The sequence below is a fragment of the Cydia amplana genome, chromosome 20 (genome assembly GCF_948474715.1).
Source record: "Cydia amplana chromosome 20, ilCydAmpl1.1, whole genome shotgun sequence".
In the NCBI taxonomy this organism is placed as follows: domain Eukaryota; kingdom Metazoa; phylum Arthropoda; class Insecta; order Lepidoptera; family Tortricidae; genus Cydia; species Cydia amplana.
The window spans coordinates 10,381,532-10,404,435 of NC_086088.1; the positions used below are offsets into that span (position 1 = coordinate 10,381,532).

Genomic DNA, 22,904 nt, shown 5'->3' on the forward strand with positions numbered 1-22,904 from the left:
CCTGTACTTCCTGAAGGTAAGATATTTTGATTAGGAACTGTTTATATTGTTTCTCCATTTTGGATTTCATTGGCCTATAAATCTCAGTCTTTTGATAGGCTTGCGTGGGGATATAGATCCAACACGTAGAGGCCCTTTGGAGAGCTTTAATGTCATGTGTCATTTCTACTTCTTACCTAAATAGGTATTTATTATGTTAGAAATGTCTATGTAAGTATACATACGATATGTTTTTTATTTCCATGATTTCTAAAGGGCATATTTGGCCAAAGGAAACATTTTTTAGTTTTTTGTTAGGTAATTAAAATTAGAGGTAGTCAACAGGCTGTCTTTACGCTAAAAAGTGATCTCTACCAGACCACCTCTCAATTTTAGTACAAAGTAGCTTAAGAAATGAAATTGATATAATTTTTTATTGGAACAGAGTTGCATTTTGCTTTGTTCCATTTTTATTTATTTATCAATATTATTGATTCAAATAAGTACTGCCAATTTTTCTTGTATGGTAGGGTGCTTTAAGTTATAATTAAGTAAACATACAAATTACTTATGAACTAAAATAAACTTGAGAATGCGTAAATCTAAATAGGTAACTTATAAACTAAAATAAATGTCATATACTACAAAAAAGTGACCAGGCTGGAACTTAATAATTAAGACAGTTATTTACCATATTGTGAGAATTGTGAGATTCAACCGTTGTTTTTTTTTTCAGGTTTCAGCAGTAAGAAAAACGAGGCAGGCCTCCAATACTACGACAACCTGATAGATGAGCTGCTAAAGCACAACATCCAGCCCATAGTCACTATGTACCACTTTGACCTACCCGTGGTCCTGCAACATTTGGGGGGATGGGCCAACCCCTACTCTGTCGACTGGTTTGAGGACTATGCTAGGGTGCTATTTGACCGATATGCTAGTAAGGTAATTTAAAAAATCATATAGCGGCGGCCATCTTGTATTAGAAACCCGAAAACCTTGAAAATTACTCCATTGACGACCTTTACCCGAAAACTTTGGAAATTATGGCCATGATGACCTTTGACGACTTTTGCTTGAGTGGATTTGAATTTCTTTGATCCAACACATATACACAAACACTACCACACTTGACATCGCATCATACATACCTACATACAACTTGACATGGCGTGGAAAACTAGCATAAGGTGGCCTAATCCCTTCATCAAAATTCGAAGGGTTCGAAAGGATAATTATCAATGATAGTTATCTTGATAATGCCGCATAAGATGCCTGATAATTATCGATTTGATAATAACCTAAACTAAAATATAAAAAAACGCCGCAAACATTATTTTTAACTATCATAGAATTCAAAGAAAATGAATATCCAGCACCATCCAGCGATAATTATCAAAGACTATAATTATCTGGATAATTTCGAACCCTGATCAGTCGTGGCTCACTCCGCGATTTCGTCGCTTTGCTACAGGTAGCTAAAAGTACATCCGTTCCACACCAATTTTGGTGGCCAGCCATAAGCCGCGCGTGGCGCTGTCGCCACCTAGCGGCCATATCTGTCCTGATCGTGACAGACGCGTTTTGTTAGAGTGAGTCTTCTGTACCTAGTACTATTATTTATTCTGTGCCCTGACTGAAAACAGTTAGGATCACAAACTAGCAATAACCTAATTAACCTCTCAGATCCCAGTGGCTCCAATAGGAGTCGGAATTGTATGGATTTGAGAGGTCCTGGGAAATGAGGGGTTAAGTTAAATTCAATTTTTTTTCAAGGTCGAATACTGGATCACCGTGAATCAACCAAACTCCGTATGTGAGGTGGAAAACTATGAAAACCGTCTGGCCAAAAGCACGCAGGGAGTAATGGATTACTTATGCGCTAAACACATACTTCTAGCACACGCTAGAACTTACAGGATGTATGAGAAGGAGTATAAGAAAGTATATGGAGGTAGGTATAAGCATAGAGAAAAAAATACATAGATTGCTCACTCCATACATCAGTTTTAGTAGCAAAAAGACTATTAGCGTCTAGCATCGAGTAGCGGAACTATTAGTACTGCTACTTGACAATAGATGTAGCACCGACAGTCTTATGCTGTTGAGATAAGACTTTCCGGTCGGTGCTACATCTATTGTCAAGTAGCAGTACTGATAGTTCCGCTACTCGATGCTAGATGTAGACACTGAAATTAATAGTAAAACTGATGTATGGAGTGAGCACTCTTGTCTTACTATATTTCTCTATGGTATAAGAAAGTGAATAATTTGATGGACTAAAAAGAAATTTGATTCTGTCTGTACCACTAGTACCTTGTCACAGTAATAATAATATGAGATCCCCAAAGCTAGACCAGCGGCCCATTTCTAGAACGGTATTAGTCTAATATTATTAGTGTGTTGTCATGACAACCCATACGATTTGACAGTTCGTGGACTAATAATATTAGTCTAATACCGTTCGAGAAATGGGCCCCAGGATGCAACAATTTTGATAGCACACGCAGTGCAAGTGCTATTTATGTTATCTTTTCATGAAAGTTTGACAATCGTTGCAGACTTATCTTGGTCAACTCTATATTATTGGCCGGTACTGTACCTATTTAAATCCAACTTCTTCTCTTCTTCCTCGCGTTGTCCCGGCATTTTGGCCACGGCTCATAGGAGCCTGGGGTCCGCTTAGCAACTAATCCCAGGAATTGGCGTAGGCACTAGTTTTTACGAAAGCGACTGCCATCTGACCTTCCAACCCAGAGGATAAACTAGGCCCGTATTGGGATTAGTCCGATTTCCTCACGATGTTTTCCTTCACCGAAAAGCGACTGGTACCTAAGTATGAAATTATATTTCGTACTTAAGTTCCGAAAAACTCATTGGTACGAGCCGGGGTTTGAACTTGAACCAGCGACACCTGTAAAACGTTTTACAGTACATATGGCAGTTTAAACTTTCGACATACACACGGAAAGTGCTATTTCCCGCACTAGTTAGAGAAAGTAGCACCATATATGTACTGTAAGGGAATTTGATTCTGTCTATACCACTAGTACCTTGTCACAGTAATAATATTATGAGATCCCTAAAGCTAGACCAAGAGAAGTCTGCAACGATTTTGATAGCACACGCAGTGCAAGTGCTATTTATGTTATCTTTTCATGAAAGTTTGAAAATCGTTGCAGACTTATCTTGGTCTAACTCTATATTATTGGCCGGTACTGTACCTAAGTAAATCTAACTTGAAAAAAACAATTCTTGATTGCTTTATAATACTTCTAAAGGTTTTAATTTTTGAAGTGAAAACTTCTTTAGCGGCGCTGGGCACTTTTTGAGGTGGGGAAAAAATGATAAACTCGAGACAGCGTAAGGCGATCACGTGACCGTAAGCCCCGTAAGGTGGCCACTCATAATTTAAATGACATTTAAATCAATAAAGAAAAACTCAATGTTATTTGACATTTATGTTGCGGACTCCTTTTCAAGACTCTTTACGACTTTACCTATGTTCAAATAATTTGACGTTGTCATGGCAGTATGTAAATAAACATGTCAACGAAAAAGTGTGACCTTAAACTGAAATTAAAATATTTTCTGAAAATTATTTAATTTGTTCTAGTATGTAAGTGTGATCTTATTTGAGAATTATGATAATATATAATAAACAAATAGAATACCTCCGCTAAACGTATGTATCGTGTTACCGGGCGTCGGTAACATAGTGAGGTGAGTTTTCACTTCTATCGGCACTCCCGGAGTGCAACCGTTGTTGCTTGTTTTTAGGGTCCATCGGTATATCCATATCTGTAAACTGGGCGGAACCCGTCACCAACAGCACTGAAGACGTGGAGGCTGCTGAAATTTACAGAGAGTTCAAGGTACGTTGCAAACTGCCTTATGCCTGCCTTACTTTACCAATAATTGACACTTTCAACTTTATTTTAAAGTAGCTGTGACTTCGGTTCCTTAAAGCTTACTTACTATTACCATAGAGAAAAAACCGGCCAAGTGCGAGTCGGACTCGCGCACGGAGGGTTCCGCACCATCAACAAAAAATAGAGCAAAACAAGCAAAAAAACGGTCACCCATCCAAGTACTGACCCCGCCCGACGTTGCTTAACTTCGGTCAAAAATCACGTCTGTTGTATGGGAGCCCCACTTAAATCTTTATTTTATTCTGTTTTTAGTATTTGTTGTTATAGCGGCAACAGAAATACATCATCTGTGAAAATTTCAACTGTCTAGCTATCACGGTTCGTGAGATACAGCCTGGTGACAGACGGACGGACGGACGGACAGCGGAGTCTTAGTAATAGGGTCCCGTTTTTACCCTTTGGGTACGGAACCCTAAAAAAATACATAGAGTGCTCATTCCATACACCAGTTTTAGTACCAAAAAGACTATTAGCATCTAGGATCGAGTAGCGGAACTATCAGTACTGCTACTTGACAATAGATGTAGCACCGACCGGAAAGTCTTATGCTGTTGAGATGTACTGATAGTTCCGCTACTCGATGCTAGATGTAGACACTGAAATTAATAGTCTGAACTGATGTATCGAGTGAGCACCCTTGTCTTACAATATTTCTCTATGCTATTACTGCTGTGGCGCAACGACCCGACACCAAAGACCGCCATGCCTCTGTCAAAGCCGTTTCTGTCTAGTCGACGGCGCCAAATTCGCTAATGTCTTTCTGCACTTCGTCATAGAGAAATATAGTAAGACAAGAGTGCTCACTCCATACATCAGTTCAGACTATTAATTTCAGTGTCTACATCTAGCATCGAGTAGCGGAACTATCAGTACTGCTACTTGACAATAGATGTAGCACCGACCGGAAAGTTATCTCAACAGCATAAGACTTTCCGGTCGGTGCTACATCTATTGTCAAGTTAATGCAGTTACTGATTGTTCCGCTACTCGATGCTAGATGCTAATAGTCTTTTTGGTACTAAAACTGATGTATGGAGTGAGCACTCTATGTATATTTTTCTCTATGACTTCGTTTAGCGGTATCTAGGGCGTCCAGACGGTCTTTCGCCACTTGGTACTCCAGAGTACGCCCTCCAGACTCCGCGATCTTCCCCTATTCGGACCACGCGCCCGAGCCATCGGAGTCTGGCTTTCGTTTCTCCAATGATGTGCGGCTCGGACACCAGATCTCCAATCTCCTCTTCAATCGGAATCAAGCTTAGCTCTTCTTCCTCGCGTTATCCCGGCATTTTGCCACGGCTCATGGGAGCCAGGGGGTCCGCTTGACAACTAATCCCAAGAATAGGCTACATGACTAATTTTCATTTATGGTATCAAAAGATCGGGTTTGTTTTTAGGATCAAATGTCTATATGGGACCCATTGCATTAAAATAACACAAAAGTCAGAAATTGTAGTCAAAGTCCGACAGTCGCACTTCACTCGCGAAACGCTTCATACAAAACGATAAATGAAAAGTAGAAAAATTCACTGTTTCTGGTGAGGTTGGAACTTGGTTCGAACTTTGTAAGAATTAATAACTTAATACCTATTTTTTTATGTTTGTTCTATTTACAGTACGGCATGTACCTGAACCCGATCTGGTCCAAAAGCGGAGACTTTCCCAAACTGGTGAAAGATAGGGTGGCCAAGAAGAGCAAGGAACAGGGATTCGTCAGATCTAGACTACCTTCGCTTACGAAAGACGACATCAAACTTATTAGAGGTAAACATATATTAATAAAAAAAACCGGCCAAGTGCGAGTCGGACTCGCGCACGGAGGGTTCCGCACCATCAACAAAAAATAGAGCAAAACAAGCAAAAAAACGGTCACCCATCCAAGTACTGACCCCGCCCGACGTTGCTTAACTTCGGTCAAAAATCACGTTTGTTGTATGGGAGCCCCACTTAAATCTTTATTTTATTCTGTTTATACTATTTGTTGTTATAGCGGCAACAGAAATACATCATCTGTGAAAATTTCAACTGTCTAGCTATCACGGTTCGTGAGATACAGCCTGGTGACAGACGGACGGACGGACGGACAGCGGAGTCTTAGTAATACGGTCCCGTTTTTACCCTTTGGATACGGAACCCTAAAAACGGGTCACACGTATTTTAACGAAACGAACGAAACAAAACGAAGACGAAGTACGAACGGTACGAAGTGAAACATGTCGAGCGTTTTTCGACTTAAAATACGTGAGTGACCCCGTTTTAAATATATTTTCACCTCAGCAGCTCGAACAAGGGTAGTTTGCTACTTAAAAACAGTGAGCAAAATCGCATTTTGCTCACTGAGTCAGACAAAATGAGCAAAATGCGATTTTGCTCACTCAGTGAGCAAAATGCGATTTTGCTCACTGTTTTTAAGTAGCAAAGTACCCTTGTTCGAGATGCTGAGGTGAAAATTTAATTGTTGGTATATCTTAAGAAAACATGAGTGAATAGAGGTAAGTGATGAATGAATACATTTTTCGGGTTCTGTAATATGTTCTCACTGCTGAGGTGAAAAGTTTTGTGAACTACACGAGATCAAAGTTATTTACATCTCGTGCGCTTTTGAGTCCCTTACTACGCTCAAGATTCTAAATTAGATTCACTCGCTACGCTCGTGAATCTATTATAGAATCTTTCGCTTGCACGGGACTCAAAATAAGCACTCGAAGAAATATCAAACTTTGATCTCTTGTTGTACAAATAACTATTAATATGTCTTTGTCTCACGGAAGTTTTGTTATTAAAATCATCTTCAACTAATGAGAACCGACGTCACAAAACCTTGTTACATGTCATTCTTAATAAATTTTCATCTACTCAACGGTTAACTGGAAGAGATCCTTTAAGAGTCACATGAACCTAGCCGCTGCCATATAGGTAATCGAAGTTACGCTCTTATTTTTAAATAGTTATTTACGATACAAGTGCAAAAAAGAGGAACTACTTATTCGGACGTGTATCGTACAACGTTTTACACATATGGCCCTTTAAAATTTGACATTCACACGTAAAGTGCTATTTTACGCACTAGTACTACTACGTAGTAGTAGTTTTACGGGAAGGACTATATGTACTGTAAATACTTTTTTACACAAAACGTGGCATGAACGTTAACGTAACATATAATATAATATATCTATGTCTGGTACTAGTTTTCCTTGCTAAAAACGTCTCCTCGTTCTAATTTCTATGTATTAAAATTTATATTGGTCTATCAAAAAATCCTTAAACTTTGAATCTTTGAGGAATTGTATTTATTATCATTTCAATATTTTGTTGGTCAAATTTATTGTGACATACTGCTTATTTTCTATCTATTTAACTATATTACTGCACCTTATAAAACAAAGTGCCCTGCCGTGTCTGTCTGTCTGTATGTCCGCGATAAAGTCCACAACTACTAAACGAATTTTCATGCGGTTTTCACCTATCAATAAAGTGATTCTTGGGAAAGGTTTAGGGGCGTTTTTTTTTGTTGTCCCCTACACTTTTTTTTTCAAATTTGGGATTTTTTATGTTTAGTCTACTCAGAATCACGAGCTCTTTCTATCCTAATAGGAGAAAAAAAGTGTCCCAAAATTTCCATACATTTTTCGATTTCCATTCCGCGACCGCCATACAAAGTCTATGAAAAATGGTGACGTAATGGAAATAAAAACCTTAGGATACTTTTTTTCTCCTATTAGGATAGAAAGAGCTCGTGATTTTGAGTAGAAATAACATAAAAAATCCCAAATTTGAAAAAAAAGTGTAGGGGACAACAAAAAAAAAACGCCCTTAGGTATACAATTTGTCAACCCGTGCGAAGTCGGGGCGGTGCGCTAGATTTGTCATATAATTCTACGTGTAATCATCCCTAATGTATATGCTATTGCAGGTTCCGCAGATTTCCTAGGCCTGAACCACTATACGACCTTTCTGACATCTCCTTCGAAGGGCAGCCACCCTATACCCTCATTCGCTGATGATGTTAGCGTCGAGCTTACTACCAAAGATGAGTGGACGCAGTCACATAGTGCTTGGCTGAAGGCAAGTTTCTTTACCATTTCTCAATAAAAAAAAATCGTTTATTTCAGACTAAGTATGTCCATAAAAATGTTAGTTGTATTACAAACTTAAAAAAGGCTATGTTAGTTAAGAATCAGCAAAAACAAACAAAAAACAAAATTAATTTAAAAAAAGTGGCCAAGTGCGAGTCGGACTTGCCCATGAAGGGTTCCGTATTTAGATTCATAAATCTACGTATAACGTATTAAAAAAAAAACTACTTGCTAGATCTCGTTCAAACCAATTTTCGGTGGAAGTTTACATGGTAATGTACATCATATATTTTTTTTAGTTTTATCATTCTCTTATTTTAGAAGTTAGGGGGGGGGACACACATTTTACCACTTTGGAAGTCTCTCTCGCGCAAACTATTCAGTTTAGAAAAAAATGATATTAGAAACCTCAATATCATTTTTGAAGACCTATCCATAGATACCCCACACGTATGGGTTTGATGAAAAAAAAAATTTTGAGTTTCAGTTCGAAGTATGGGGAACCCCAAAAATTTATTGTTTTTTTTTCTATTTTTGTGTGAAAATCTTAATGCGGTTCACAGAATACATCTACTTACCAAGTTTCAACAGTATAGTTCTTATAGTTTCGGAGAAAAGTGGCTGTGACATACGGACGGACAGACAGACGGACAGACAGACAGACATGACGAATCTATAAGGGTTCCGTTTTTTGCCATTTGGCTACGGAACCCTAAAAAAAGGTTCCACTGGCAGGAGCAGGTAGTAGATATTTTTATTCACTACCTTGTCCTGCCAATGACAACCTCCACCCAGTACTTGGTTAGCGGACAGTCCAGGCGTTCCGCCAACACCCTCAGCATACTGTTGCTGCTGCCACGCACCCGCCTTAGCATCGAGGCAATAGGCTACATGACTAATTTTCATTTATGGTATCAATCGATCGGGTTTGTTTTTAGGATCAAATGTCTATATGGGACCCATTGCATTAAAGTAACACAAAAGTCAGAAATTGTAGTCAAAGGCCGACAGTCGCACTTCACTCGCGAAACGCCCTATACAAAACGGCCAGAGGCCGTGACGTCATCGCCCACGTTGTAGTATGGACAAAACAAGAAAATTGCGTTTTTGTCGGTGAAATATTGCGTTTATGTATATAGTTGCTATACAATATTTTCTTGGATGAAATGTAAGGAATCGAATGGTACCCTTACTTTTATCGTTTTTGGAAGTTGAAAAAAAACTTACATTTTGAAACTTTCAGGTCCTGTATTTATGTAATTTTTCAATATTTTATTTTAATATCCACATTATTGTGATAAATTGCTCGTTTGCTACCTATTTTACTAGATTTTGTTATAAAATTCAACATGTGTCATCATCCCTATTCTTTTCCGCCTTATAGCGAAAAAGTCATCCGCCCGCGCCTCGGCAAACATGGCTGACGCACTGCAGTGCTTCGGCAGCGTCAGCAACATCCTGAGGATGTTATTGTACTGCACCCTTAACCCTTAAATACACGATTTTTTCGTTTTGCCCGAAATTAATATATATATCACATAATTGTTTGCCGTTTCTAGGAAAAATAGTAAAAAAAAATATATCATCGATTTTCACTGGGAAATCAGTGTTAAAAGTTGCATGGTCTAAATCATATTTTTGGAAATATATAGCTATTAGTAAGGGGTATAGGAAAAATCTTAACTGCCAACAGAAAGGTACACTATTTGTGATGTTCCTATGATCAAATTTGTAAATATAAAATAATTACAAACCCCGAAAAATCTGCCCAAAATCACATACTAAAAATCATCAACTTCCAGGTTTTTCCAAGTTTTCCGATATTTCGTCTATAAACAAATGTAACTTTTATAAATTAAAATACTGCGTAAATTTATGTAATATATCGGAAAATTTATTAGTTTTACTATTGAAATAATATACAAGAACAAATAGAATTTGTTTAATAATGCATAACATTTGATGTTTATGTTGTGTGTATAAATGCATCACTATGCATTTAAGGGTTAAGGTGTTATAGGACCTCTGCGTAAAGCTTACCCACACTGCACGTGTAAAAAGTTTGACAATATGCTTTAAAGAGCGTCAACTTGACTTGATCGTTACAACGTGCAAACCTGCGGGCAAGCATATTCCCCCTCACTGCCATCGCCCTTCTTTCCCTCTCCAGGTCCAGAACGTCATTTAGTTCCGCAGTTAGCATGTGGCACAAATACTTAAACTGGTTCACTATCTTAAGGGACTCGCCCCCCAGCATGATCTTAGGCCGGGTGTTTGGGTTATATTTTTCTGCCTTAAAAATAAGCACCTCGCTTTTATTCGCATTATATTTAAGACCATGCTGTAGAGCGTAGCCCTCGCACACTCTAAGTAATCTCCTAATGGAGTCAACCGACGGTCCCAGCAGGACCATGTCGTCTGCATAACTTATGTTATTGAAACAGATATCACCTATATGACAGCCGACATGCGTCCTGTACGGATATGATGGTCGTTCTTGTCTACGTGACAGCGTGATAAAACGGTGTCCGTCACTTTCTTTCCCACGGTGTTAAACAGTGACAGTTATTTTATCACGTGGATAAAGATGGATAAAGCTATCCATAATAGGCTGGCTGCTGAGCCGTACTATCAGCTCATTCACATATAGGCTAAATAGGACGGGGGATGACAACCCCCCCTGCCGTACACCACATTTCAGCCTGTACACCTCAGAGTCTACCCCAGCCCATCTTACGCGATTGACCTGGCTGCTGTACCAATATTTTAATAAAGCCACGCACTCCCTAGGTAGATCGGTTTTCTGCAGCTTGTCCCACAATATGTCGTACACAACCAGATCAAAAGCTTTGACCGAGAATTTTTGTCAACACCAAATTTCGGAAATTGCGGGCATCTTTCTCTTTTTCTCATTGACATATATATCTAAAGGAAGGACGGCTCATACGGGCAATGGGAAAGTTTCAAAATTTAAGTTTTTTTTTAAGTTCCAAAAACGATAAAAGTAAGGGTACCATTCGATTCCTTACATTTTATCCAAAAGAATATTGTATAGCTACTATATACATAAACGCAATATTTCACCGACAAAAACGCAATTTTCTTGTTTTGTCCATACTACAAGAGGGGCTCCCAGAGACCTTGACGTCACGTTCCCTTGTCGTTTTGTTTAGGGCGTTTCGCGAGTGAAGTGCGACTGTCGGCCTTTGACTACAATTCCTGACTTTTGTGTGACTTTAATGCAATGGGTCCCATATAGACATTTGATCCTAAAAACAAAGCCGATCGACTGATACCATAAATGAAAATTAGTCATGTAGCCTATTGGTCGCACCTAGTTGGGTTAGACTGCATGATTGGCTCTAATTCGTGAGTGACACCGCTGTACTGGCCCCATTCTTATTGCCCGTAAGGCCCGTCTTTACGAAGTTATATATAAATCAATGAGTAATATGCATTTTTATTAAGGTTCAGGTTTCTTCGATAGATGTAGGTAAGTATTTCATAAACCGCATAGTTCAGCATGGCTCTAATCTTAGCTTTTTCACAGAGCGCCCCCTACGGCTTGTACAAAGCATGCCTGCACCTCAACAAGCATTATGACTACCCCACCATCTTTGTCACGGAAAACGGCTGGTCCACGGACAAGGGTCTTCAGGTAAACTCCTCACTTTAGCGTCTTGGTTGCACCCTAAAGGCATAGAGAAAAAAATACATAGAGTGCTCACTCCATACATCAGTTCAGACTATTAATTTCAGTGTCTACATCTAGCATCGAGTAGCGGAACTATCAGTACTGCTACTTGACAATAGATGTAGCACCGACCGGAAAGTCTTATCTCAACAGCATAAGACTTTCCGGTCGGTGGCGACATCTATTGTCAAGTAGCAGTACTGATAGTTCCGCTACTCGATGCTAGATGCTAATAGTCTTTTTGGTACTAAAAGTGATGTATGGAGTGAGCACTCTATGTATTTTTTTCTCTATGCTAAAGGTAGCTGGGGACCTAGACTAGATGACAAACATTCATTGACAAACGTCGGTCGAAAAAAATTAAGTTCAATGTGGTTAATTCCGTCATAGGGACTATTCCGTCCACGAGCGTATATTTCTTTGATTTTTATCGTAGAACAAAAAACATTTGCTTTTGATTGCTGAAATTAAAAGTAATCGCTGCTTTGTCGATGAATTTATCAATTTTGTTCGTTATTCGAGCTAAACGCTATTGGACGAATTAGCCACATTGACCTTATCTATTCATGAATCTCTAGAAGTCTAGATTAATATTTAATTTAAATCGTATGGCATTACAGTTATGTAATGCCATACGATGAATAAATAAATCTAATATTAGTATGGATAGGGCATGAGGGGTGGTGGGAACTGGCAGAATGGGATAGTCTTATGTATCTTTTAGTAGGATAGCAGAGAGAGCTATCTTTACTAAGCTAAATATTTCCCTAAGTATCTTTTGTTGGGAAATTGTAACTTTTATTTAGTATATATTTAGTATATATAACTATGCATGGCAAATTTACACATCTGGGGTATGTAAGCGGGCGTTTTTTTTGTTGTCCCTAACACTTTTTTTTCAAATTTGGGTTTTTTTATGTTATTTCTACTCAGAATCACGAACTCTTTCTATCCTAATAGGAGAAACAAAGTGTCCTAAGGTTTTTATTTCCATTCCGTCACCATTTTTCATAGACTTTGTATGGCGGTCGCGTAATGGAAAGATCGAAAAATGTATGGAAATTTTGGGACACTTTTTTTCTCCTATTAGGATAGAAAGAGCTCGTGATTCTGAGTAGAAATGACAAAGAATCCCAAATTTGAAAAAAAAAGTGTTTGAGACACCAAAAAAAAAACGCCCAAGCTTTTCTGTGTCTTTAGGAATTTTAAGAAATATATTTAGCCCATATTTTTGCCGCAGGATCCAAGTCGCTCTGAATACATTCAGCAATACCTTAAAGCGCTGTTGTTGGCCATAGAAGACGGTACACAAGCGCTCGGTTACATATACTGGAGTCTCATGGACAACGTGGAGTGGATGGCTGGCACCAGGTAACGAATAATCATTTAAGGTGACGGTAGAGGTGGGTAAATTTTCAGATTCTGTCAATTTACCCCATTTCACACACAAGCGCACTTCACGCACACTACCTCACTTTACTGGGACAGGTCACTGACCCATCAAGTTTTTTTTTAAGATTGCGTTTTGAGTTTAGTGGCCTCCTTTTAGGAAAAGCGTTCCATTGAAAGAAGAAAGAGAAACAATACATTTAATCTTGCTTTCCTTGTCTGTTCATGTCACACGTGACGTGACGTATTTAAATTCTAATAATTCATTTGGTTGTTGACAATTTTCTACATTATGGCTTTGTCGAGATACGCGTTTTCTAAAGTTAAACCGAATAAAACCAGATGTCATTAAGTCAGATGTAAAATTTTATTTACTACTCTATACGACTTTTCATAAGGCTCAAAATCAATTAAATGAGAATTTAAATAAATAAAGTTCCGGCAGGGTGCAAAATTTAATTAAGGCGGACAAAATAAAATTTGAAGATATATGGAAACCGTGTTGGCTAATGTACCCCTAATATCTTTACCGATTTACTTTTATGTGGTATATTCGCCTTTTGTTTCACTATTAAATTAATACAATTAAAATAAAAAATATTATACCGGTATTCCACCGGTATTATTTCAGTGCTGAAGCGATTATCTTCGATCGTAGCCTTGATAATGTAGGTGTTGATAGTTACTTACGGCGGTAGGAGCGGCAATGAACCCCGTGCAGAGTAGAACGTGAGGTGCGTTGGGATAAGTGCATATATCTACTTATAATTCTTTGGCTGGTTGGTAACCCTCTATATTTTATTTTTTGTTTTACTGTTATTAGGTTAAGGGAGTTTTAGGGAGTGAAAAAGAAATGATTTTCGTTTTATGCGCTCGCGTGATTGCCGATGGATTATAATTAGACAGAAGAACTTGTTTTCCACGCATCGAATGTAGATCCGTATGACACTTCCTCCAAGTCTTCTCCAATAATGTTTATACCGTATTTTAATTACCTACCTTAAATGTTACATTTCTAAATATTTTTTTTGTGCTATACATACTTCAAAAAAATCGCTGAAGGCCTAGCGGTAAGAGCGTGCGAATTGCAATTCCGGCTCGTACCAATGAGTTTTACGGAACTTATGTACGAAATATCATTTGATATTTACCAGTCGCTTTTCGGTGAAGGAAAACATCGTGAGAAAACCGGACTAATCCCAATAAGAGCCTAGTTTACCCCCTATGGGTTGGAAGGTCAGATGGCAGTCGCTTTCATAAAAATTAGTGCCCACGCCAATTTATGGGATTAATTGCCAAGCAGACCCCAGGCTCCCATGAGCCGTGTCAAAATGCCGGGACAACGCGAGGAAGATGATGATGATGTGACACATACTTCCAAAAAATCTACAAATATTTTACGTGACAACTGCTTATAAGTAAATATTATGTAGGTACACTTATAAAGTATAAAGTAGAAAATATCTTATAGGTACATAATATAAAAACCGAGCATGTACGAGTAGGATTCACTATGGGTTCCACAGTTACACATTTTTATTGCATATTTTTTGTTTAAGACCAACTCACCTATTATAGGACATAGGTCTTCCATTAATCTTTTGGCGTTGAACTATTTTTTGTATATGTATTTATGTAATACAATTCTGAGTTAGGTTATGGTACATTTTTGCTCACCTACTTATAATTATGTCTGATATGTCACATGATACCAAAAATCGCCGCAAAGTTAAAAGTTCATTTATTTACGTTACTCATCTTCGGATCACCGACTTACTACTTCCTTACTTGACATATGTGTACTAAATTTCAATTGAACTAGTCCAGTAGTTACGGTGAAAATTGGCTTTAACAAAATGGCAGACACACAAGTGATCTTATAAGGGAGATTATTTTCCTTGAGTGAATGGTGTGCATTTACCCCAATGCACCTCACGTTCCACGCGGCGCGGCGTAATCTGGCCCCTATTTCACCACGGTGACAGGTACGACAAAAACATCACTGTTATTGACGCCATAGGCATCCATGGACTACAGTTACCGCTAACACTGATTTAAACTTTCACGATTTTTACACATTATTAAATTGTACAACGGAACCGCAAAACGTTCAAGCGGATAAACAAGACCAAGTGAGGGTAGTTCGAAAAACTCGCGCGGTTAGAAGATGCTGATGTCAACTTAAGCCAGTCTTCTCCGAGACCACGGGGACAACGCCGTCCTCGAAACGTCGGAGGTAAATCTTAAAACTTAGATACGCGATTAAGTCCCGTTGTACAATTTAATAATACAGTTACCGCTTACCATCGGGCGGGCCGTATTCGTGTTTGCCACCGTCATTGTACCTATTATAAAAAAAATTATTATATCGGATAAAACAGACATTTCTCTCGCGAAAAAATCTTGTGACAATTGTCACAAGATTTTTCAAAGAATTTTCGGTAAGTCTTGACAGGAAATGAGTTCTGTGTCGCAATTTCGATACAGTTGCCGTGTTTCTTGTGACAATTGTCATTAGCTTCGCAAAATAAGAATTTTTTAGTGGCAATATAATGGAGTTTATTTATTTATTAAAATGTTGGTGGCAAACAAGCACATCGCTCGTCCGATGGTAAGCGGTTACCGTAGCCTATGGAGGCCTGTGACGTCAGCAACAGTGATGTCCACAACTGTCGCACCTGTCACCGTGGTCGTGGTGAAATAGGGGCCAGTAAGTACCTAATAATCGCAGTGGTCTTAAGTGTCACAGACCCTACTGGCGCTTAAGTCCTTTATGACAATTTCTGCCTATTTTAAATTGTTCAAAAAAAAAAGAAACCGAATAATTATATCGGACTACCGAATTTTCACGAGAATCAGTTGAGAAATGTGATATGCAAAGGAGAAGAATTCGGACATACGAAAGCATTTTTGCCCAAGTTGAAACGGAGACCTTCGCCAACGCTCGGTCAATGATGGTTTAGGTACAGCTAGCTGCAGAGAAAAGGTACCACCCCTGCATACAATTATCTATCTGGTCGTACCTTTTCTCTGCAGCTGACTGTACACCTATAAAAATGGTTGTCCCTGCTGTAATTTTATACCGGTACCGTACTTTGTATTTCAACCGGTATAGTTTTACCTTCAAAACGAACCGGTATTGATAAATAATAACGGTACCATACCGCTTATATCGTAAAGAAAGCATGATGCAGTCTCTGCTTTGCACAATTATTGTGTGGACAAAATTCTTATAATCACCGAAACATACATACCTACGCACATAATGTCATTGAAATAAAACATTGTTATTTTATAGTAAATTTATATAATACTCGATATATACACATAATAATAACCAGACCGCAGCGGTATTAGCCTGTAAGCTTCATCTCTTGTCTCCAAATCCGCAAAAACTAGTTAGTACTAAATGCTGGTCTTGCTGTTATTTTATTCTTGAAGATTATGGCTTGTTTCTTGATTATTGAGAACAGCACGTAATCGCACACATATAGACGGAACGAACGGCAACAAAGTAGGTGTAGACACTAAGACTTTCAGGTATTAAACGAATTACGCTTCGTATTAATAGGTAAGTAATATTTAAATGAATATATAATATTCTCTAACGTAAATACAAGATTACAATTGACATCAAATGTCATTGACGTACAGAAGTCATATACTTTTTTTAATGACGCAAAATTGATACCAGCATAATGAAAATCAATCCCAATCAGTAAAACGAGTCTTTAAACTTTTTTCATTTTAAGCGGGTTTTGAAGGAACAAGTTACTTAAATTCAATTGTAATCGTATTGTTTTAGGATAGTTTACTGCTGTTTTCGATCGTTACGACCTGTAAATAACAACAAATCAAATTTTAAATAAATTTATTTACCCTATTTTTTGAAATACAATTTATCTACTGGTATACATTTTCGTATGCGTATATGATGAAATGTCTAAATAATGTCAAAAACGAGCTACGACGACGTACACGTCTGCTTCGATCCAAGGCCAGCGGCCATCTGACTCGAAGAAGAATTTTGAGTGATGTCGTCAATGTATGGAAATTGTACGAAAGTTTACATTTGGGATTGAATTTCTGTGTTGTATTTGTGAGTAAAAATATAAGTAGATAATAATTTGCTAGTTTAGTTATCTAGCTTTCAAAATCACACAACAACTCAATTACTGTTAAAGGCAAAACTGTAATGCGTGTTGCTCAAACGGAACTCCATATTTTGATTTTTGGATACTTTTAGTGTCGATTTGTAGAGAATTACAGCAAATAAAAAATATTATGCCGTGAAGAGCCGGTACACGGCTTCTTCGTGAACAAATTTACGTATAATTTAATGCAGTTATTAAACATTTCTTGAACAAATTGATTGTACAAAGTGAGCTCTAAATCGAAAACGTCATATACCGTCCCCTTAAAGTCTATTTTTTTATTCGGTAGACTGAAATGACAGTTAATAGTATGAAATGACATTTCATGTTCATACTATTAACTGTCATTTCAGTCTACCGAATAAAAAAATAGACTTTAGATATAGGTAGGTACTGACCTTAGGGAGGTCCCTAAGACCGGTCTATAAGGTCTTTCGTCGCTTTTAACACTTGCGTTTGTGTATATACTCCACTACCAGGTAACAAAACTGATCATTTAGATATAGGTATCAGTAGGTACTGACCTTAGGGAGGTCCCTCAGACCGTCTATAAGGTCTTTCGTCGCTTTTAACACTTGCGTTTGTGTATATACTCCACTACCAGGTAACAAAACTGATCATTTAGATATAGGTATCAGTAGGTACTGACCTTAGGGAGGTCCCTAAGACCGGTCTATAAGGTCTTTCGTCGCTTTTAACACTTGCGTTTGTGTATATACTCCACTACCAGGTAACAAAACTGATCATTTAGATATAGGTATCAGTAGGTACTGACCTTAGGGAGGTCCCTAAGACCGGTCTATAAGGTCTTTCGTCGCTTTTAACACTTGCGTTTGTGTATATACTCCACTACCAGGTAACAAAACTGATCATTTAGATATAGGTATCAGTAGGTACTGACCTTAGGGAGGTCCCTCAGACCGTCTATAAGGTCTTTCGTCGCTTTTAACACGCGTTGTGTATATGTCGGCGGCCGATCGTAAGATCAGGCAGATCGTAATGTTCCTGTGTAATGTTTTGACGATAGTGACATTAAACCAATATATAGGTAGGATAGGTTCGTTAGGTTGCTTTAGATGCCCGAAGGGCAAACTGCCCAGAAAAAGGAGCCCCGCTACCCGTCGACTCAGGGAACGGGTCAAAGATTTTCAAGTTTCACGATATGCCTAGGAATTTCACGATATGCCTGATCTTACGATCGACCGCCGACATATATACTCCAATTACAGAAGGTCGGCAGAGCAGAAGGACTATGTCTGAGCAACGTACGTATGCTTTGGACGGCAATTTGAAAATTTATCAAAATGGTCTTTCATTCATTTATTCCTACTGCCCCTAGTAGGCATAATATTGTTAATGATATCAACATTTTATACTTGAATATTGTGTTGCATATTAGGCTAAGTACCTACCTATTGAATACAAATAAATATACTTATATCGATCGGGATATGAACCGTGATTACCTTTTGTATTGTTTTCGAGCTCCCGATATTTCGACGCACTTACATGCATCACTCATCATCACCTTTATATCTAACAAAAATATATCGTTGGAGAAGAGTAATCTTTTTCTAAATATTTTGGCGGCTAGAGGTTATTAGGTTACCTATTTAATCAATTTGGCAAAGCGTAATACATACAGTGTGTAAGAAAAGAGGGAGGTGATTGTGGCAGCAGTAGCAGTACACATAATAGAGGCATTAGCTAAGTTTGTTTTTTATCTATTCGCGCTGGTTACATAAAGTGTATGTATACAGGGTGCTTCCTGTAACACGAGCAATAAATTAAACTAAAGGCTGTACTCCTCAAACTGACCAACATTTCTTCAGCAACTTTAAAAAAAATATGAATCCTTTAGACTTCCTCTTTTTCATACAAAATAAGTATTGCCTTCAATGTACGCTGACATTAGTGTGTTTGACGTTGCATGTCATGCTTTAAACATAACAAAATTTGCAATACATCGCATCTTATAGTTCGTTTTTTTTAGCATTAGAAATAAGGTAAACAATCTTGACGTGTCTTTTTATTGAAAAACACGTTTTAAAAATTAATAATGGCAAATATGTAACAATTATGAATCTAATACGATCATTTATATTCTTCTGCTTTCATAAGTAATAGTTGCTGATTTTAAAAAAGCGTTTTTCAATTAAAAGACATGTCAAGATCGCTTACCTTCTTTCAAGTTCTTTCTAATGCTAAAAAAACGAACTATAGAATAAACTTAAAAGTGTAATAAAAATCAAATAACGAGTTATTTTCAAAAGTTGCTGAACAAATGTTGGTCAGTTTGAGGAGTACAGCCTACAGTTTAATTTATTGCTCCTGTTACAGGAACACCCTGTATAAATGGAGGGCAGAAAACATGAGTTTTGGTTGCATTTTAAACAACCAATTGCTATTCGCTATATCGCCGATAGCTGCCTACGAAGCAATAGGTCTCGCGTTCTAATCCTGGTGAGGGCAGGCGTGTCTCAATCCGCGATTTCATCGCTTTGCTACAGGTAGCTAAAAGTACATCCGTTCGGCCCCAATTTTGGGGAAAGCCATAAGCCACAAGCCGCGCGTGGCGCTGTCGCCACCTAGCGGCCATATCTGTGCTGATCGTAACAGACGCGTTTTGTTAGAGAGTGAGTCTTCTGTACCTAGTACTATTATTTATTCTGTGGTGAGGGGCATTTATCGTGTATTATGTATATCGTCGTCTAGTACCCACAACACAAGCCTTATTGAGGTTACTGTGACTAGGTCGATTTGTGTAAGATTGTTCCAATACCTATATTTATTTATTTGACTATTTTGACTGTGATTATCTAAATATTTGATGCTGTTTGTACTTTGCATTATTACTTGTTCAGGTTATGGTTATATGTTTGTTTACTGATAAATAATATTGTATTTAAAAGGAAAGTGGACTACTGCTTCTCTATATAAACGTATTTATTCTCTATTTACTTCTCTGGATTGGACATTAGGGGAAAAAATAGTTTTTTACCCATTAGCGATTTGTCTTTATCGATTTTTTTATTATTGAATTATGAGCGAAAAATAATTAAGAATTAAAAAATAATAAAGAGCCATAGACTGTGGATAATATTAATTTTAGATCAAATTGGGTAAAAATATTTCCATAAAATTAATATCCAGAGAGGAAATGGCGCATTGACGTATATCTCAGGACGGGCCTTACGGGCAATCACGGACAATAAGAATGGGGCCAGTACAGCGGTGTGACACCGCTACAACGCGATTGGTTGATGAGTTCGCATCACGCGCGCGATTGATCGCAACTAGTTGCGTTAATGTAAGACCTGAGTGGACGCTCTTGTTGGGCGTGCCGCGGGGCGGGGCGTGCGGCGTGCATGTTAAACAAATGCAAGCGTATAGGGGCGGCCTTAGTGCACGCTGCTCACATCACGCGTGAGCCCACAGCCACGCTGCACGCCCCGCCGAACGCTCCGCTTCGAGCGTCCACTCAGGCCTTACACTTAGACTGCACGATTGGCTCGAACTAGCACCATCCTGAAATACGTCAATGAAATGACGACATTTTTAAGCGGTAGTCCGTATTCCTTTCAAATAAGAATTTTACCTAAAAAAACCTTAAAACTAACCTAAGTTTTCTTTTTCCAGTGAACGTTTTGGTCTGTACGAAGTAGATTTCGACTCGCCCGAACGAACGCGATTAGCGCGGCAGTCCGCGCTGGTTTACAAGAGAATCATACAGAAGAGAGTCGTCGAAGAGGGATGGAAGCCAAAAAACTTGAAAATTAGTGTTAGCAAAGTGAAAACTGAATTGTAAACTATAGGTGTACCACTTGTCCACACATGTACCGTTCATGTACATGCACAGTAAGGTCTCGAAGGGGATAAAAGCATCTAAAACCGAATTTATAAGAAGATAATATATTATAAGCAGATGTATATTTTTTCAAGCTGCATACCTATTTCTAATAATAAAACTGCTAAATTAGTTGAAAAAGGAGCATGAATGACGCAACTTAAAATTAATTAGCAATTTTTTTATGTAGAAATATCATTCATAAAAAGATGAGAATTTTTGATATTTGATTAGGTATATTATTAAAAATAATAAGATTATGCGAAAATTTATGTGTAGATATTTTTATTTTCCCTTTATCCAACCCACGAGCTGTAAGTACTAGTTCCCTCACTTATTTTTTAGGATTCCTACTACAAAAAATGGAATCCTATCGCTTTGCTAAAACTACTTTACGCTAACGATTTCAAATTTGGAATAGTTATGAACAAGGAACCCAAAGTGTTATTTTCTTTTAAATATTAAACTAGCTCAAAACGTATTTTGTGGAGAGATGGAGTGAGTTATTCTAATTTTTGTAAACTAAGCAAACGTCTGCAAACGATGCCACAAGGCCATAGAGAAAAAAATACATAAGAGTGCTCACTCCATACATCAGTTTTAGTACCAAAAAGACTATTAGCATCTAGCATCGAGTAGCGGAACTATCAGTACTGCTACTTGACAATAGATGTAGCAGTATTGATAGTTCTGCTACTTGATGCTAGATGTAGACACTGAAATTAATAGTCTGAACTGATGTATGGAGTGAGCACTCTTGTCTCACTATATTTCTCTAAGCACAAGGCTTAGAAATTAATAAGTATAATACCTATTCTTACGGTAGATGTCGCTAGGCGCCTCCCTAAGGCGTATAGGTGGAAATATCGACCTCGAGTGAAATCTCGGTAGCTCAGTTGGCAGAGCGATGGGCTAGTGATCCAGTCGCGAGTTCGAGACTGGATTTTTCCACTTTAAATTTATTTCTAACCTTTTTCCTTCCAGCGAGCGTTTCGGTCTCTATGAAGTGGATTTCGACTCCCAAGATAAGACACGTAAGGCGCGGCAATCCGCGCAAGTATACAAGAGAATTATACAAAAAAGGATTGTCGAAGAAAAATTGCATAAGAAATCGAACATGAACGCTACTGGCATGGAAGGTTGGGTTATATCATTTGTTTATTTATTGTTATGCGACTTTGTGTTTCCGAGGAACTTGTTTAGGGGATATGTTTGGGTTAAAGGTATAGGTTGTGTTATATTTACGTATGTTAGTCTGTACGTGTATAGGACACTTCAATCGCTTTTTTAACTATGAATTTGGCGATAGTACCCCACAGACAAGACATCCTCTAGACTGAGCATAGTAGCGCTACCCCCTCTGCCACAAATATACGGTAGTTTTACTGCATTCTCGAGTCAAAGTGTCTTTGTGTGACGTCCGTGTGTTTGAACGGACCAATCACGGCACGGGACTCGCTCACCTCGTCCCCCGCACCCCAGTATTTTTGGCAGCATCGGTTTCTAAACTCCGTCTAGAGGATTCCTAGTCAATAACTTGTGGGTACTACATATAGTACCCACAAGTTATTCATTAATGTGTTATTTTCGTTTTATTAACTTAAACGTACCTTTTCCTAGTTCTTCTGTACATACCTAGCTACTATTATACGATCGTGGACACATTTAGAGGAGCGAAAAAAAGGTTAATTGCTAATTTTGAAATTATCTACTTTAGGTGCTGTACCTAATACAGTTTTTTTTTTTGCGTTCCTCTAAATTTGTCTATTAGTAAGTATACATAATACATTGTTTCAATCTATAATTTTTTATATACAATTTGAAAAACAT

General features: G+C 38.1%; 2 protein-coding genes across 2 annotated transcripts in view; both read left to right on the forward strand.

The window, feature by feature from the left end:
• The window catches only part of LOC134657749 (lactase/phlorizin hydrolase-like), a 32,501-nt gene extending 11,464 nt beyond the window's left edge, over positions 1-21,037 (forward strand). Inside the window, exons 14-21 of the mRNA XM_063513314.1 lie at positions 716-924; positions 1,756-1,933; positions 3,760-3,854; positions 5,528-5,675; positions 7,828-7,979; positions 11,541-11,648; positions 12,925-13,055; positions 20,867-21,037. Of these exons, the coding sequence (XP_063369384.1) occupies positions 716-924; positions 1,756-1,933; positions 3,760-3,854; positions 5,528-5,675; positions 7,828-7,979; positions 11,541-11,648; positions 12,925-13,055; positions 20,867-21,035 (1,190 nt within the window). The 3' untranslated portion in view covers positions 21,036-21,037. The remainder of the gene's footprint in view (positions 1-715; positions 925-1,755; positions 1,934-3,759; positions 3,855-5,527; positions 5,676-7,827; positions 7,980-11,540; positions 11,649-12,924; positions 13,056-20,866) is intronic.
• Positions 1-22,904, forward strand: part of LOC134657491 (homeobox protein Hmx-like) — a 279,414-nt gene that overhangs the window by 212,971 nt on the left and 43,539 nt on the right. The gene's annotated exons all lie outside the window — the stretch shown is intronic.